The sequence below is a fragment of the Odocoileus virginianus genome, chromosome 12, assembly GCF_023699985.2.
Source record: "Odocoileus virginianus isolate 20LAN1187 ecotype Illinois chromosome 12, Ovbor_1.2, whole genome shotgun sequence".
Classification (NCBI taxonomy): domain Eukaryota; kingdom Metazoa; phylum Chordata; class Mammalia; order Artiodactyla; family Cervidae; genus Odocoileus; species Odocoileus virginianus.
Window position 1 is genome coordinate 61,875,353 of NC_069685.1, and position 19,053 is coordinate 61,894,405.

Here is a 19,053-nt window from a genome sequence, read left to right on the forward strand (position 1 = left end):
TCCCTCCCTCCCTCTGCCTCAGGCACTGCCCTCTCTCCCACTCCTGTCTGTCCGCCTTGTGGTCCCCTTCCCTTTCTTGAGGGTCCTGAGCGAGTATCACCTCCTCCAGGGAGGCTTCCATGATGCCCCCCATCTGAGTTAGCCTCCCTTCTCTGCACTTATGATTATAATTCCTAACACAATCCCTGGCTTTCTAGTCTAAACAGACCACTGCTCTGTGACTCATGTCTTCTGAGCAGAGCACAGTGCCTGGCACATACTGCATGCAGGCCAAGTCGCTTCAGTTGTGTCTGACTCTGTGTGACCCCCATGGACTGTAGCCCACCAGGCTCCTCTGTCCGTGGAATCCTCCAGGCAAGAATACTGGAGTGGGTTGCCATGCCCTCCTCCAGGGATCAAACCTGTGTCTTTACATCTCCTGCGTTGGCAGGCAGGTTCTTTACCACTAGTGCCACCTGGGAAGCCCTAGCACATAGTGAATGCTTGGAAATATTAGGGAGGGGACCCAAGGAAAGGAGGGGACACGATCAAGTCTGCCTTGATTGATGCAGCCAAAGCTGAGTTACCTGGCATCCCTACAATCAGAAATCAATTTTACCCAGCACACCTCCCACAGCACTGGTTTCTGTGCCTTATTGAAGGCTTCCTGGATTTCTAACTGTGCATCGTCAGTGTACTGTCGTGTTTGGGTCTTAGAGGTGTATCATCCCGTGATGCTATGAATAGTGATGGCAGATTGGAGCATCTTCCATGAATCTTTCATCTTTCTCCAGCCCACCCGCGGTCCCATCCTCTAAACATAATAGGTAACCTGGCTGATTTTGAGGCATTTGCTGCATAATAAGTGGAAAGATCATTTCACTTTATATGAGGATGCAAGTTATAATTAGCAAGCAGTCAGCTTGCTCTGCATCAGAGGAAAATGGAAGACCCATGTCACACCCCCAGCAGGTGGCCAGCGCCCAGCACTTGTTTCACCCCAGAAAGGGCTCTTAATGACGGGGGTATTGAAGGCCATCCTCCCGGCAGTGCAGTACTCGGCTCTGCCGTGACCTCTCTGCAGGAACGGTCATTTCATGAATGAGTCTTCAGAAGCCCAGTCCATCCACAGATCCAGTCCTGCTTGCAGGAAGGACCAGCACGTGCCATTTACAGGTTCAGCCTGTGGCTCCCTCACCCCCCACTTCTTATCTTGGGCCCTGACCACATAGTATATCTCAAGAAAATGAGTGCTGCCTGAAAAAAAATAATAGTTTATGAATGCCCATAACTTGGCTTCTCAAGACCCCTCCTCTTCTCTCTGCCCCCCAAGCCTGAACCTCAGCAACAGTGACATCCTGACCATCTACGACGGTGACGAGGTAATGCCCCACATCTTGGGACAGTACCTGGGAAACAGCGGCCCCCAGAAGCTGTACTCGTCCACACCAGACCTAACCATCCAATTCCACTCGGACCCCGCCGGCCTCATCTTTGGGAAGGGCCAGGGATTCATCATGAACTACATCGGTAAGTGTTCTAGCCAGTTACTGTTTGTCTTTGTGTTTAGATGCAAGCCAAGACCATTTCCTCTAGGTGTGTCTTTTGGAGAGTGCTGTACTATGTGAGTTTTTTTAATATATTGGCACAGGAAATACACATTGTTTTTTCATATTTTTAAGAGGTGGGCTCTCTAGTCGGAAGGACCAGGGTTCAAATCCTAGTACTGTCATCAATGGCTGTGTGACCTTGGGCAAGTCACTTAACCTCTCTGAGCCTCCTTTTTGTCATCTGTAAAATGGAAATAGTGATACCTCTTCCACAAGGTTGACACCAGGACTTAGTAGATTATGACTTTAACACATTATTGACCTGGAGATTTTTTCAGGAACTTAACTCCTCCTGTGGCCATAATGCATCTCCAGTCAGTAATCTTGCCTGAACAAGATTCCCTGTCTGTGGTTCTTCCCATTGGCTTGAAGATTTGCCCATCTCCAGCGATGCAAAGTGTTCTCTTTGTACCTTCTCTGGCCTCCAGAATACAAGCTACTTTCCTAACCATTGTCTGTCTTAAGGAGCTTCATGCATCTGAAAATAAGTCCCTTGCATTTGTTTTGTTTTGTTTGCTTGTTGTTGTTGTTGAGGCATGCAGTATGACTTTATTTGGGAAGCTAGCAGAGTAGATGGCAGAATAATGTCTCAAAATAGCCCTCTTGGTCCCCTGCTTTTTATTTCCAGCTGGTGGACACTCCCCATCCCTTCCCTGCTCTGCATGCATCTCTCAGAAAAGCAATCACAAGTGTCTGTCTTCTTTTTTATGCATCTCAGGGGCCTTTTTACCCTTGATTGCAGTGCTGAGTATTTCAGAGTGTTATTGCTGCCACTTTCCATGCATTCTTTACCGGCCAATGCCCTGGGCAGAGGCTTTCCAGGCCAGGTGCCCTCCGGAGTCAGCTGCCTTTGGAGGGAGAGTTTCTGGTGACTCAGCTTCAATCCATCTCCTTAGACCTTTCTTCCCCACCTCCCTCCCTCCTGGAAGATGAGGTCATAGTTTTTGCTCATTTGTCTCCTCTGGTACCCAAGTCAATCTTCCAAAATTGCATTCAGCTTGATGACGGAAATCTGACTCTCTCCAAGGCTGCCCAAGGTTGACCAGAAGGCCTGGATGGTGTTCAGTTTGGCAGTATCTTAAAGAGGAGATATTCTTGTTAATTGATGCCGAAAAACTCAGATTCATGTGACCATTTGAAATTGACCAGCACTACTGTGTGTATTATTTTATTTCATCTTCAAATGCATTGTCTCTGTTTCCAGAGAGCTTGGTTCACAAACTTTCATGCCAGGCCCTGTGCGAGGCATCAGAATTACAGGAACAAATAGAATTCTCTCCCTGCCCTTGAGCCAGTTAGTAAAAATGGGAGAGAGAGTCCCATTAGCAGACAATAGCAGGACCATATCCTGATGAGCATAGGATTCCAGCAAGTGCTTCCCCGGATGCACAGCCTGGCTCATATAGGTAACACAAAAATAGAAAACAGTTCTGTTTTTTCTTATTTCTGTTAAAGAAACACATAGCTAATTTCTGTATTTAATTTTTTTAACAGTTTTTTTTTTTTTTTCCGGCTGTGCTGGGTCTTCGTTGCTACATGAGGGCTTTTCTCTGGGTGTAGCTAGCAGAGAGGCTACTCTGTGATTGCAGGGTGCGGGCTTCTCGCTGGGGCCTCTCCTCTCATTGCAGAGCACGGGCTCTAACTGTACCACGTCAGGAGTTGTGGCATACAGGCTCAGCTGCTCAATGACATGTGGGATCTTCCCAGACCAGGGATCGAACTGGGGCCCCCTGCATTACAAGGTGGATTCTCAACCACTGGACCACCGAGGAAGCCTTGTATCTAATTTTGATGTCAATCAATTGCTCATCCCTACCTGGGCGGAAGACCATGTTGATTTCAGAGGAGGCCAGGTCTGAAGTCAGTGGAAAAGGGTGCCATGATTGATTAGTGATGTCTGTCATGGGCACGGGGGAGCTGTTTGCTACCCTGAGTCCAGATTTAACCAGACGTAGATGCAACTCCCATCCAGTAGAGGGGTCCAATGGGTGGGTTGGGGGTTTCTCTTGTCATCTAGAGAATTCTGAAGCTCCTAGACTGATCTCAAGGCCTGACCCCAGCTCTGCGAGGTGGCCAAGGCTTATCTGCACTGGATGTTGTCAGAACCGTCTATGGGAACCCTGAGCCTACATGGTTCTGACTTTCCATAATTATTTTCTGCACAGACAGAAGCAAAGACCCATTCTCCTCATAGTTTTTTTGTTTTGCTGTTGTCTGTGGCCAAGCGTATGGGAGGGAAGGGAATTAAAAAGCAGAGATGAGTAAGCAGTGTTTTGCAAAGAGATATTGGTCACTTGTGTGTTTATTCCTCTAATCCCAGGATAATAAATAAGCTCCATATTGTGGGTCAGCTCCAATCAATGACAGTGGCTCTCTGGAGTGTTGTGTGGAAAAAGATTGGGAGGTTTCAGCTTGACTCAAAGAAAGAAGTTGCTGTGATTGATTAGTGATGTCTGCTATAAGCATAAGACCAGGAAGTGGTGGCATGTACTCAGTATATTTGGGTATTCCTTTTGCCAAAAATTGGACCACCATGCTGATCTTGACCATGAAAATGGAACCATGACTTCAGATCCCTAAATCCTGGCACCTTCCACATGGTAGGCACTCATGTCTTAGTCAAAATAAATCATTGAATCCATATGACTCATATTAGTGTTATTCTCATATCCTGCACATTAATTAGTTTCCACCTTGCCTCAAGGGATACTCAGGGTCATGATTCTTGCCTGTACTCTATGATTGAGGACAGTGAGGCTCAGAGATACTTATTGACATGACAGGCGTCACACAGCTTTTAAAAAACAACAATAACAACATAGGATTAGAAGGGACATTATCTGACTCCTAAGCAAGTTTAGCAAAGTTAACAAAGTTTCATAGGAACAGATCATTCCAGAACCTTCACCTGGGATGTTTGGTGAACATGTAGATTCCTGAATCAGGGTCTCCAGGGGGATCTCCTGAATCAGAAACTGAAGAACAGAAGGTTAAGCGACCGGGCCAAAGCCACCCAGTTGGCAGACTGCGGGGCCACACTTTGAACCAAGGCTCTGCTGCATGGTGGCAGCGCTGAGTAATGACAAGCGTGATGAATGCCCCGGAGGAGACGGGAGGTCCTATGGAAATGTGTAGTCGTGTCGGCTCATTGAAAAGTCACACACATATATATGGAATCTAGAAGGATGATACTGATGAAACTATTCACAAGGCAGGAATAGACATGCAGACATAGAGAACGGACGTGTGGACGTGCTGGGGAAGGGGAGGCTGGGACGCGTGGAGAGAGTGGCACTGAGAGATCTGCACCATCATGGGTAAAGCAGATAGCTGTGGGAAGCCGCTGCCTAGCGTGGGGAGCTCTGCTCCACGCTCACTGATGGCCTAGAGGGGTGGGGGAGCGGGGAGGGAGGCTCTCGAGGGAAGGGATATGTGTGTACGTGTAGCTGATTCACACTGTTGTACAGCAGAAACTAACATGACATTGTCAAGCAATTGCACTCTAATTAAAGTATAAATATTTTAAAAAAAGAAGATGCAAAAAATAAGTCAGGCAAGCAAACCGTTCTGTCTCAAAACTCTTGGCACCAGGCAGACCACAGAGTATTTGCCCCCATTTCTCCTCTTTCATCCAGAGTCTGAGCTTTTGCAGCTGTGTCCCAAATCCAGGGCTTGGCTGATTTTTCAAAGGCCTAAAAATAGAGGCTTCTGCTCCCCACCAGGCAATTCTAGAAGCCGTTTCCCGCTCCCCTCCTTCTCGCAGACACCCAGGAGATCTCCTTCCCTCAAATAAAATCATGATGAAATCCCGGGGAAAAACCATTGCTTGTTTCTCAGAATGACTTTCCCGCAGACAGAGGAGGTGCTTTGCTTCCCCCAGAAGCACAGAAGAGCCGCAAATTAATTATCCGGTGTAATTAGCTCTTGTCTCAAAATCTGTGCAGTGGGCACTCTGAAGGGAGAGTGGTAGTAGTGGGCTTTGGATTGCTACCTTAGTAACAAAGGTTAGCAGGAGGAAAACAGTTTCTCTGGAGGAAGACTCTGTGATGATAAGCTGTGTGTAGCATTTTCTGGAGTGTGGTTAATGTTCACTGATGGCAGGCAATGGGGTTTGAAGAATGCAACCAATAGTTATTTCTGTCTTAACAGTTATGTGTTTGTCTCAATCTGCAGTACAAAACATGTATATGACTAATCCATCAAGCCCATAGATCTATGGACATTTCTTAGGACAAGGTTGAGGCCATGTGCATGTATCCATGCTTAGCCACATCTGACTGTTGTGATCCTGTGAACTGTAGCCCGCCAAGCTCCTCTGTCCATGGGATTTTCCAGGCAAGAATACTGGAGTGGGTTGCCAATTCCTTCTCCAGGGGATCTTCCCAACCCAGGGATGGAGCCTGGGTCTCCTGTGTTGGCAGACGGATTCTTTACCACTCACCCCCAAGGCTGAGGACAGTAGCAGCCTACTGCTATGTAACAGATGACCCCCATGCCCAAATTAGCAGTAAACCTTTACTGTCTCACCGTTCCTGTGAGTCAAAAGTTCAGGAGTTCACACTGAGTGGCCTTGAGGTGGGATCTCTCATGAGGTTGTGGTCAGGATGTCAACTGGAGTCGCTGGCATCCGACGGCTTGACTGGGGCCGGAGGTCCCACATCCACAGTGGGAAGAAATCATTGTAAGATCCCCCCTGGAGAAGAGTTCCTGCAGGTTAAGAGTTCCTGCCGGATTTCAGAAGTTGTGTTGCTTATATCCAGAGGCATCCTCATCTTCTATTTGCTATTCCCTCTGACTTTCATAAAACAAACCCCCAACAGAGAGGCCACCTTCCCATCTAAGGATGACATTTTTGTTTTAAAGAGGTGTCAAGGAACGACTCCTGCTCCGATTTGCCCGAGATCCAGAACGGCTGGAAAACCACTTCTCATACGGAGCTCGTGAGGGGGGCCCGAATCACCTACCAGTGTGACCCCGGCTATGACATCGTGGGGAGCGACACCCTCACCTGCCAGTGGGACCTCAGCTGGAGCAGCGACCCCCCATTCTGCGAGAAAAGTAAGAGCCGTCTTTCTTTTTTCCTTTTAAGTCATCAGACCATAAATCCCTCCATTACAAATACCGTTAGGTGCAGTGTACAACCTTGTATACGGGTCCTCAGACCCCGACGCAAACATTTATTGGGGGCGCCAATTCTTAAAAGCGAAATTGAACTCAAGTCTCTTGTCCTGGCCTATTCTCCAGCCACAAGCGCTGTCTTTCAGTGAAGGGAAGAACTGAGTGGGGGAGGGTCCTGGACCGTCCCGTAGTTCTCAGCGAGCGCGCTCACGCGGCCCTAACCCCGCCTGGTCCTGTCTGCCCCGCACAGTCATGTACTGCGGCGACCCCGGGGAGGTGGAGCACTCGACCCGCCTGGTCTCTGACCCCGCGATGCTGGTGGGCACCACCATCCAGTACAGCTGCAGCCCGGGCTTCGTGCTGGAGGGGAGCTCGCTTCTGACCTGCTACAGCCGCGAGACCGGCACCCCCATCTGGACCTCTCGCCTGCCCCACTGTGTCTGTGAGTCCTCCGTGCTGCCTTGAGCCCCCCGGGGGACTGCGCCGGGAGGGTGGGCTTCCTTTTCTTACTGGTGGAGGGCCGGGCTGTCAGGAGGCAGCACCCACTGTCGGGAGCATTTGCTGTGATTACCGTCCTATGACCACAGCTCACAGGGATTGAGGCTGCTGCTACTCCAACATTTATGGTAAACGTTATCATACGGTTAAGACTTACAGTGAGTTTATCAGGCACTGTGCTGAGTCTGCCTGCAATGCAGGAGACCCTGGTTCTGGAGGATCCCCTGAGAAAGGAATGGCAACCCACTCCAGTATTCTTACCTGGAGAATTCCATGGACAGAGGAGCCTGGCGGGCTACAGTCCATGGAGTCCCAAAGAGTCAGACACGACTGAGCGACGCACACACACATGCACACACGCACGCACGCACACATGCATGCGCACACACGTGTGTGCGCACATGCATACACACGTACACACACACTGGTTGAGTCCTTTACCAGAATTCCCTCTCTTCCTCCTCTAGTAGCCTTGAGCACGGCAGTACTGTCTCCATCTTCTGAAGAGGATGCTGAGGCTCAGAGAGGTGAAATCGTTGCCCCAGCTCATGCAGCCTAGTTAGTTATGAAGGAGGCCAGAGGCAAGCCCAGGCCTGCCTGACCCTGCGTGCTTAAAATCAGGCAGTCCACAGAGCAGTAAACAGAGTAGATTTAAACGCTTTGGCCTCCTCTATGGAGCCATCAAAACAAACGTTTGACTTTAAAAAAAAAAACTCTTTGGGGATTTCTCTACCATAAAAACTCCAAAAAGGCTCCTGAGGTCACTCTGAGAATGGAAGGGTAAGACCATATTCTCACCAGGCAAAAGAGGTGGAAAGCAGGGGTCTGGAGGTCTCAGCCTCAGGAGCGCACGGGAATCGTCTAGAATGTCTGAAAACTCCCTGGAGATCTGGATGCCATAGGTCTGGGGTGTAGCCTGGGTTTCAGAAGCTCCCCAGGGATCCTGATGTGCTGAGAGGGATGGGACCCATTGCTTAAGGAAAGCCTGAGGCCCCGCACAGGGCACAAAGCCTCACACACTGTCCGGGGCTCAGAGGCGCTGGCGACGCTGCTGTTTTGTGTGCTGTCTTCCATGAGTGTGTTTCAAACAGATCCACAGCCAGCCCAAGCTCCCAGAGCCGCATTGAGGCCTCCGATAGTATTGGAGAATCAAGAATTTAAACAACAAGAAGGTAGATGTTGATCGTTTATGTTTATTGTAAACTCATCTACATCTGGGGGCTTCCCTTGTGACTCAGTTAGTAAAGAATCCGCCTGCAATGCGGGAGACCTGAGTTCAATACCTGGGTTGGGAAGATCCCCTGGAGGAGGGAAAGGCTACTCACCCCAGTGTTCTGGCCTGGAGAATTCCATGACTTTATAGTCCATGGGATCGCAAACAGTCGGACACAACTGAGCGACTTTCACTTCACTTTGTCTCCATCTGATGTAATGAGCTTAGGACATGGCTTTCCGCTCCAGCGGCTATGTCTTATCACTTCTCACGAGTCTTCCGAAGAGGCTGCACGGACTTTTTCATGGCCACACAAACAAGCAGTCCTGCCATTCAGATGGGTAAAAGCCGTCGCTGTCAGAGGACAATTGGAAAGCCAGAAAATCCTTGTCCTCTTCCGTTGGATAAATAGATACAGGCAGACCTTGGAGATTACTGTGGGTTCGGGTCCAGACAACCACGATAACAAATGTAGTAAAGCAGAGATTTTGGTCTGAGATGGAGACACAGACACTGGGAGAGCATCCTGTGATGACAGAGGCAGAGATGGGAGTTTTGCACCTGCAAGTCGAGGGTGCCGGGAATGGCCAACAGCCCCCAGAATCTGGGGAGAGGCAGGGAAGCACCCACCTTTGGAGGTTTTGGAGGAAGCAGGACCCTGCTGCCTTCTTGACTTCAGGCTTCTCACCTCCAGAGCTAGGAGACAAAGAGTGACTTCTGTCCTAAGCCCCCTGGTTAGTGACCTTCGTTACAGCCCAGGAAGCGAATGCAGCTCTCCTGCCCCCAGTGACTGTGAGTGAGTGAGAGATGCTCAGTCGTGTCTGACTCTTTTCGACCTCATGGACTGTAGCCACCAGGCTCCTTCCTCTGTCCGTGGGATTCTCTCCAGGCAAGGATACTGGAGTGTGTTGCCATTCCTCAGAAACCGAACCCGGATCTCTGGCATTAGCAGGCGGATTCTTTACCGCCAAGCCACCAGGGAAGCCCCGAGGGTGAACTGCATCCCATGTGGGAGGGGGTGGTCAGACGCACCTTGAGTCACTCAAGCTGCTGAGCCCCAGAGATGAAAAGCTAAAAAATAGAAGCTGATTTAAAAATACTCAAGGGTGAAATACTGAAATCAGTATTTAAAAATACTGATTTTAAAAAATACTGATATTTTTTAAAAGAAAGGAAAGGCACCTCACTCGTCAAGCACAGTTTTCAAAGACCCTCCAGTCTGCAGCAGCTGCTGGGCTTCCCAGAAAGCAGCCTTGGAGCCACTGCCTTTCCTGGATCCGCAGCGCTCTGGTGAGAAGGTGTCCTGGACCCCTGTGCTAATGAGTTCCCGAGTCAAGCCGGGTGTCAGGAGACACGCCGTCTTCCTCCTAGATGCCAGGAGAACCCAGAGTGGGGTTCCAGCATCGTTCCAGGCCCAGCGAGGCCGACGGGAGATGACACATGAGACAGGAGGACAGTCAGAGTCTAGCAACGAGGTGCTCAGAGTGAGGGGGAGGTTGCATCCAGATGCCGTGATGAGGACGACGTCATTGGACCTAAAGTGGCTCTAAGATGTTTCCTCTGCTGAGCCAAGGAAGCAGCCCCAGTTTGACAGGCACTGTGGCTGTGCCCAGCCCTTCCCCAACATTCAAACGTTTTACCCTCACAAAACTGCATGAGCCGTGTGCATGCATCCATTTGAAAGCAGGCCAAGAAGGCCCAGAGAGGGTGAGCACCTTTCCTGAAGTCACACAGCAGGCAAGGGAAGCACTCGGGATTCCAGCCCAAGCCTGATTAACCCCCCAAAGCATCATCTTCCCGCCTCACCTCTCTGCAATCATAGCTCCTGGGCAGAGCTCTGGGGCTCTGCTGTGGACCAAGGTCTTCCACCAAGAGAATCAGGAAGCAGACGGCAAATTGTATAAGCTCAGGATGTCCACAGCCCCTGTTCACAGTCACTTGCCAACGGCCGTAATTTGGCCAGGCTGGGACTCAAAGCCGTGTCTTCTCACTCTTGGTTCCTTTACCCCAGGCCACTTGAAGAAGAGACAGATCAGGAGTGGGTAGAAGGAAGAGTCTGGGGTTTGCCATCAGACCCACCCTCGGCTCTGCTGGGCGACCTTGGGCAAGTAGCTTGCCCTCTCTAGGCCCAGGTCCCTTGTCTGTGAAAAGGGGATTACTACTTCCTACCAGGCAGGGTTATTGCATGTAGCTCAGTCATTTAACAAGTCCTCTTACATGCAAGCAGATGCTGACACAGAGGCCCCCAAACTTTCTCAACTCACAGAATCTCTAGAATGCCAAGATTGTTTCGTAGATTCCTCAGGCTAGAACACTTAGCAGTTACACTTATTAACCAGTTAGGTCCAAACCACTTAATAAGTAGCTATATCCTGACAACTCAGTAGCTGCTTGAAAAAGTAATGCCCATGAATTCAGAGAAAGGATTGTATTTTTATTTCATTCTTAAATAATACTTATCTATAATTAATAACACAGTTACTTCTGTGGGGATGTGTGTGCCTTTTGGGTTCTCCCAAATTTCTCAGCCTTTTAGCATCAGGCTGGGCTTTGCCACCTGCATCTCCTGTTCCACCTTGACTTTGTCACAGTCCTTGCTTTTTAGCAGAGCAACCAGAGAAAACCTAGCATCATCGAAAAGAACATAGCTCACTCTGATGTTAAAATTGTGAGCTTCCTCAAACTAGGAGTTCACATGGGGCTGGAAGGTGTCACTGTGTCTCCTCCACATTTTTAAAAAACCTCACAGCAGCCTCATGAGTTCATGGTGGCACCCCGGGGCACCATGGTACATAGTTTGGGAACAGTGGTGGTAAGTCCTGAAAATACAGCAAAAACACAGCGATATATAAACAGACACAGTCTGCATAGTCAGGAAGCCTGGGATCTATTGAAGACGTGGGAGGAGAAACAAGTCGATAAAAGGAATAACAGTGAATCTTCAGCATCACCTCCTCCAGGAAGGCCTCCCTGCCTGCCTAGGCTAGGTCATGTTTCTCTCATCAGTGCTCCCATGGCTCCTATAGCTACACAGCACTTGCTGCCGCTTATTGAAATGATCTGTTTTTATGTTCAGAGAGTCACACACTTACTAGGAATGTATCCATTTGGTCGTTGTATCCCTCGGTCTCAGCAGACTCAAAAAATGACAGTATTTGTTGCAGTTACTGTGTTGGTCATTGTTAGCAATACTACCGTGGTCTTTATTGCGCTTTGTGGCTTCGTTGCAACCTCCCTTCTTTGGAGGCAGAGTGGTAGATGGCTCCTGGGAATCCCATCCAGAAGACATAAACCACACCACGAAAAGTCATAAGGATCTGACACAGTCAGTGAGGGTTTTCTGGATGGAATCTCCAGGGAGGCTTGTAGGGCTCGCCCAAGAGGCCCTGGCCCTTCACAGCCCAGAACCCACAAATAGGAGACCTGGAGAGTCCCCGACCTGGACCGAACCCACATGGCCAGACAGTGGCCTTAGTAAAAGTTTCCACTGATGAACTATCCCCAGCTGCCTCACCTCAGCCAGCGTGCCAGGCTCGAGCAGCATGCCTGTCTTCATTTAGAAATTCTGTCCCTGAGAAAGCAATGTGTGCTGTGCTGAGTCACTACAGTCAGGTCCAAATCTTTGTGACCCAATGGACTGTAGCCTGCCAGGCTCTGTCCATGGGATTTTCCAGGCAAGAATACTGGGGCACGTTGCCATTCCTTGCTACAGGGAATCTTCCCAACCCAGGGATCGAATCTGCATCTCTGACATCTCCTGCATTGGCAGGTAGGTTCTTTACCACTAGCTCCAACCGGAACAAACCTTCATTATAGCAAAACCATTAAGTGCACAGGACTTCAAATCCAGCAGGTCAAGTTTTCCCTGCCATTTGTCAGCTGGGTAACTTTAAACAAGCCAAAGCTGGTGTCCTCATCGGAAAAATTGACCATGACAACCATAGATATAGAGGCTCATAACCATGTGTCTAGCATATAATAAATGCTCAGTTAACACTGGTTGCTAATTACCACTCAGTTTCAATGCTCCACTACTGTAGAGTATGTTATAAACCATTCATAGCAATAACCAAGCAACCTGATTTTGAGCATTTTGCTCACATGTGCTCCACAAATGTACATTTTTTCCTGTACCTAAAGAGAGGGAGAGTGGCTGGGAGGGAATGAGGGTAGCTTGGTGGATTATGTCTATAAGCCATGAGTCCAACTCACTTGAATTCCTGGGAGAGGTCAGGATGACATCACACGGATTACCATCAGAATTGTTTAGACCTTAGACAAGTGATTCTCAACCAGGCTGAATTTGCTCCCCAGGGGACAGTTGTCAGTGACAGTTCCTAGAGGCATCTTTGGTTGTCACTGGGAGAGGTTATGCTTGCATCTAGTGGGCAGAGGCCAGGGATGCTGTCCAACATCCTGCAAGGCTCAGGACCACCCCCCTCCCACAAAGAATTCCCCAGCCCAAAATGTCAGTAGCACCTAGGTTGAAAAATACCTGCCTTAAACAATCTTATTTCAAAGTGTGAGTACATCCTCACAGTGGGAATGCCATAGTCCAGCCACATCTCAGCTTACAGATGAGGTCTTGGTCCAGTCCGTTTACTTAACAGGCAGGAGAAAAATGAAGTCCAGAGGCGTGAAGCGAGCAGCAGAGCCTGGCCTCCAGTTTCAAATTCAGGTCACTTCCCATGTCACTTTCCTGCCATCTTCTGGGAACTGAAGATAAATACAGATGCCTTCAAAGATGGTTGGTTTCTACCAGGGATGTAATTCCATGTGGAATTCTTCTCACTCTTACTGATGATTGGGTCAAAATTGAATCGGACTGACTGCAAGCAGAGAATCAAACCACAAACTCAGCCACTCCCTTCTTGTGTACCTTTCACAAGAGACCTTCGCCCGAGCCTCAGGTTCCTCATCTGTAAAAGGGGCTCTCTGGTGCAATGATTAACAGAGGAATTGGACCACTTGGATTTGAATCCTATCTCTCCCACTAACTGGCTTGACAGGTTACCCAGTGGGATACCCCAACAGTTCTTCATTTGCACAGATATCAAATGGGGACAGCCATAACGATGTGTCTTGGGGTTGTTGTAATAATTAAAAGAGGTGGTGCTAATGGTAAAGAATCTGCCTGCCAATGCAGGAGACGTAAGAGACTCAGATTTGATCCCTGAGTCAAGAAAATCCCCTGGAGAAGGAAATGGCAACCCGCTCCAGTATTCTTGCCTGGGAAATCCCATGGACAGAGGAGCTTGGCGGGCTCCAGTCCACGGGGTCACAAGGAGTTGGACACGACTGAGCATCTAAGCGTGTAGACAGGAAAACTCCAAACAGTGCCTGACTCATAGGATGCTCTCAGTACATGTTGGCTGTTCTGATCAGTACTGTTGTCATCTTTAAGGATTTGGGGGAAATTAGAAGTAATGTTTGCAAATCATCTGGTACAGAATGGGTGTTTGACTATTTTGGAAATTAACGGATTAAATGGTTAATTTCTTAACCACTCCAAGACACCAAAGCAGCAGCTCTGAGTCCAAACCCTTCAACCCTAAAGTTCTGGCTGGATGTTAAGAGTCTATTTCTATTTTGTAAAAACATTTATTTGCCTCATTAAAAAAAAAAATTCCACATATAAGTGATGTCATATGATGTTCATCTTTGTCTGATTGACTTCACTTTGTATAATAATCTCTAGGTCCATCCATGTTGCTACAAATGGCATTATTTCATTTTTTTGTGGCTGAGTAATATTCCACGGTTGGAGGAGGAAATGGCAATCCACTCCAGTATTCTCGCCTGGAAAATCCATGGACAGAGGAGTCTGAAAGGCTACAGTCCACGGGGTCACAGAGTTGGACGCGACTGAAGTGACTCTGCACAAAATCCCATGGCATGTATGTATACATGTGTGGTCAGTCACTCTGTTACTTCTGACTCTTTGCAACCCCCTGGACTGAAGCCTTCCAGGCTCCTCTGTCCATGGAATTTTCCAGGTGAGAATACTGGAGTGGGTTGCCATTTCCTTCTCCAGGGGATCTTCCCCACCCAGGGATTGAACCTGTGTCTCCTACATTGGCAGGCCGATTCTTCACCACTGCGCCACCTGGGAAGCCCTGAAGATATCACATCTTCCCTATCCATTCTTCTGCTGATGGACACGCAGATTGCTTCCATGTCTTAGCTATTGTAAATAGTGCTGCATGTATCTTTTTGAACTAGAGTTTCTCCAGACGTATGCTCAGGGAGTGGGATTGCTGCGTCCTGTGGTAACTCCGTGTTTAGGTTTTAAGGAACCCCCATACTGTTCTCCATGGCGGCTGCACCAGTTGACATTCCCACCAACAGGGTGGGAGGGCTTCCTTTTCTCCACCCCCTCTCCAGCATTTATTGTTGGTAGCCTTGTTGACGATAGTCATTCTGACTGGTGTGAGGTGGTCCCTTATAGTTTTGATTTGCGTTTCTCTAATAATTAGCGATGTGAAGCATCTTTTCCTGCACCTCTTGGCCATCAGTAAGTCTCTGCTGGCTGGATTTTAGAATCACCTGCGGAACTTTAAGAAGAATACTCTGGGGGACTGATTAAAATACCTTAGGGGGCAGAGCCAGCTCACTGAATAACCCAGGGTGATTCTCGTGTGCAGCCAGGCGAGAACAGCTGGACACCTACCCCTCTTCCTGCTGGCCGTATCGTCCTTTGCCTCCAGGTCTTAGAATTTGTCCTTTGTCACTTTCTATCTCCCCAGGGCCAGGAACAGTGACGGGCACACAGAAGGTGCTCAGTGAATTATTTTGTTACAGTCATTAATCTGTCCATTTATGATGGAAAGTTCCAAGGGAAGTTTGTGGGCGGGGAGTCTTCTGAGTTGCCACTGCCCCCTGCTGGCCACTCTGCTGCACTGCAGATGACGCTCAGGAGTCGGGGGAGCAGCTTCATTGCATTCCCCGGTTCAGGATCTCGTCTCTGAAGAGAGACCCTGGGGCTAGGGTCTCGTCTGAAGGCTCAGCACAGGAAGAAGCCACTTCCCAGCTTGCATGGTTGATGGAAGGACTCAGTTCCTTACCGCCGTCACCCTCAATGCCTTGCAACATGGCCGGTTGTTGCTCCGAAGACTAGAGTCTGCTAGCAAGACAAAACTACAGTCTTCGGTAACATCCTCACAGAAGTGACAGTGTTTCTTCTTGGTTGTGATTTTATTGGTTGGAAGTGAGTCACAGGTCCTGCTACAAAGAGCATTAATGAAGCAGGTGAAAATTATTAAGGTCTGTCCTAGCCTTTCCACTGCACTCTCCTTTAGACAGGAAGGGGAAGTGCATTTCGGGCAGAGAGAACGGCATCGACAAAGCACAAATGGATGAAATAGTGTAACCCACCTGGCACAATGTGACTAATTCGACATAAAGCCAGGAACCAGCCAAGAGGAGGGCAAGAAGCCGATGGACAAAGCCCTAACAGCCCAGCCAGGAGCACCTGCTCTTCCCCCAGTGGAGCAGAATCACCAGCTATGAAATAAGAGACCCGCCTACTCCATGTTCTAAGCTGACGGCCTGAAGAGTCAGGTTGATGACAAGCTGGAGAATAATACCACTAAGTTGTAGAAATCACTCAGATATTACAGGAATCCTTCAGGTAAAAGAGACAGCATGTCATCTCTTCCAAGAAGTTTCGCTAATCAAATGAGCCCCGAAAGCTGTTGACAGAAGCTGTTTCTCTGAAACACGGATGGCAGGTGCAGCTGTGATGTGTAAAGACCTGGGTCTTTGTACAGCAAAGCAAGATCCAGAAGGAAAAAAATGTTTTAGGATTTGGCGTGGAGAAACTGAAACCTTTGTTCTCTGTGCAAATGCAAAGGAGTACTGCTCCTATCGAAAATGGGATGGAGGCTCCTCAGAAAGTTAAAGCTGGAATTACTATACGGTCTAGAAATCCCACTTCTGGGCATATACCCACAGAATTGAAGGCAGTGTCTCAAAGAGGGTTTGTACACCCGTGTTTGTATAACAGCATTATCTCACAGTAGCCCAAAGTGGAAGCCATTCAAGTGTCCATTGATGGGTGAATGAATAGGAAAGATGTGGTCTCTCTATACAATGGAATATTCAGTTCAGTTCAGTTCAGTTGTTCAGTCATGTCCGACTCTTTGTGACCCCATGGACTGCAGCATGCAAGGCATCCCTGTCCATCACCAACTCCCGCAGTCTATTCAAACTCATGTCCGTTGAGTTGGTGATGCCATCCAACCATCTCATCCTCTGTTATCTCCTTCTCCTCCTGCCTTCAATCTTTCCCAGCATCAGGGTCTTTTCCAATGAGTCAGTTCTTCGCATCAGGTGGCCAAAGTATTGGAGTTTCAGCTTCAGCATCAGTTCTTCCAATGAATATTGAGGACTGATTTCCTTTAGGATGGACGGGTTGGATCTGCTTGCCGTCCAAGGGACTCTCAAGAGCCTTCTCCAACACAGTTCAAAAGCATCAATTCTTCTGTGCTCAGCTTTCTTTATAGGCCAACTCACATCCATACATGACCACTGGAAAAACCATAGCCTTGACTAGACAGACCTTTGTTGGCAAAGTAGTGTCTCTGTTTTTTAATGTGCTGTCTAGGTTGGTCATAACTTTCCTTCCAAGGAGTAAGCATCATTTAAGCATCATATTCCATGGAATATGACTCAGCCTTAGAAAGAAAGAAGATTCTGACCCATGCTACAGCATGGATGACATCATGCTAAGTGCAGTAAACTAGTCACAAAAAGGCAAATACTGTGATCCCAGTTACGTAATGTTCCTAGAATAGTCACAGTCATGGAGACAGGAAGTAGAATGGTGGTTGCCAAGGGCTGGTTGGGAACGGCGATGGGGCGTCATTGTTTGATGGGGACAGTTTCCGTTTGGGAAGATGAAGAGTTCTGGACGTTGCACAACAGTGGGAACGTATTTGACACTACTCAACTGTACACTTAAAATCGTTAAGATGGTCCATTTTATATTATAGATTTGACCACAGTTTAATTTTTCAAATAATAAATGCGTTTTAGTGTTTCAGGATTTGTAGTCTTGTGTGCAAAGCAGTTTTCACTGGGTGTGCATTCCATCCAGGTGCTGTAAAGGAACTGTGTCTCACGCGGGCCCTGGAGTGGGTTAAACCAGCAGTTCAACCCTCCTGTAATTCTTAAGCTAGCAGGCGTCATTTACGATGCTCCTTCTGTACATCTTGAGGTCACTTATGCTGCTCCTACTGTATACCAGGCCCTGAGCTTCAAGTATGCCTTAACAGCGTTCAAGCATGCCTTGACAGGCTCTTCTCAAGTGAGAGAGACTGTTATTAAATACAGTACAGTGTAGGCAGTGTTGTGGTAGAAGAAGCACCCAAGAGACTAGTGACTCAATTAGGGGTAGGGGACATCAGGGGAGGCTTCCTGGAGGAGGAGACATGAGGACTGATGTTGAAAGACAAGACTTACCCAGACTGGTTGAGCAGGTGAGGTGCAAGTTAAGAAGCAGGAGGAACAGTTCATAATTTACTGAGTCCATCATTTACTGAGTACCTACATTTCAAGGGCATGCTAAGCACTTATGCACATTATCTTATTGAATCTCCCAAATCCCCATGAGATAAGTACTGCTACTATTTTACCATTGAGAGAACTGAGGCTCAGAGAGGTTGTGGCCCTTGCTGGAGGTCACACAGCTAGCGAGTAGCATAACCGAGATTTTTAACCCAGATCCACAGCTTAGTACATTCTACTGTGCCCACGTGTAACCCAGGCCCAGAGGTGGGAGAGGGAGAGGTGAATTTGAGACAGTTCAGTGCGAGGCAGGGTTGCACAGAAACGGTGCTGCAGAGCCTGGCCTCAGATCACCCATGCCCTGAACGGGAAGCCCCGAAGGTCCGCATCATCTCATCAGAGCTCCTTTCGGCTTGCCCTTCAGCGGAGGAGTCCCTGGCCTGTGACAACCCAGGCTTACCGGAGAACGGGTACCAGATCCTCTACAAACGACTCTACCTGCCTGGAGAGTCCCTCACCTTCATGTGCTACGAGGGCTTCGAGCTGATGGGCGAAGTGACCATTCGCTGCATCCTGGGACAGCCATCCCACTGGAACGGGCCGCTGCCCGTCTGCAAAGGTAAAGAGACCCGCCCCCTCCCAGAGTCCTGGGGACCGAGGGGTCCAGAGATGCCGGGACTGACTTGCAGTGACTAAATTTGCTTTAAAAGGCCGAGCTACTGTGTTTCGCTACATCTAAGACACCACTGTTATTTTCTGCACCGCTGAGAAAGGAAATGGTTACCAATTAGACTATGACACTGTGCTTCTCTGTGCTTACATTTTTGTTTCTGCTTCCTAAATGAGCTTCGATTTTTATCATAAAGGAGAGGCAGCCTGTTTTTGAGTCCTGCGTGGACAGCGTGGCTTAAACATTTCCCGCCTCCTGCAGCCCCTTCTCACAACCACCTGTTTCCCGAGGGTGATGGGCATTCCCCTGTCATCTCTGGGGTGTTCTCCCGAGATGCTCACCCCTATCTCCGAAGGCTGCTGGTCCTGGACTGATGGCTGCGCAGGCACAGGCATCGTGAGCGCCGCCTGGTGGCACCGATTGTAACACCCCGGTGATCGTAAGACACCCCCATCTCC

At 48.6% G+C, this 19,053-nt stretch overlaps 1 protein-coding gene across 3 annotated transcripts in view; it reads left to right on the forward strand.

Annotated features, from left to right (window-relative positions):
- Window positions 1–19,053, forward strand: part of SEZ6L (seizure related 6 homolog like) — a 182,812-nt gene that overhangs the window by 151,439 nt on the left and 12,320 nt on the right. For all 3 annotated transcript variants that reach the window (XM_070475480.1, XM_070475481.1, XM_070475482.1), the window contains exons 10-13: window positions 1,313–1,509; window positions 6,453–6,647; window positions 6,958–7,149; window positions 18,350–18,544. In XM_070475480.1, coding sequence (XP_070331581.1) covers window positions 1,313–1,509; window positions 6,453–6,647; window positions 6,958–7,149; window positions 18,350–18,544 — 779 coding nt within the window. The remainder of the gene's footprint in view (window positions 1–1,312; window positions 1,510–6,452; window positions 6,648–6,957; window positions 7,150–18,349; window positions 18,545–19,053) is intronic.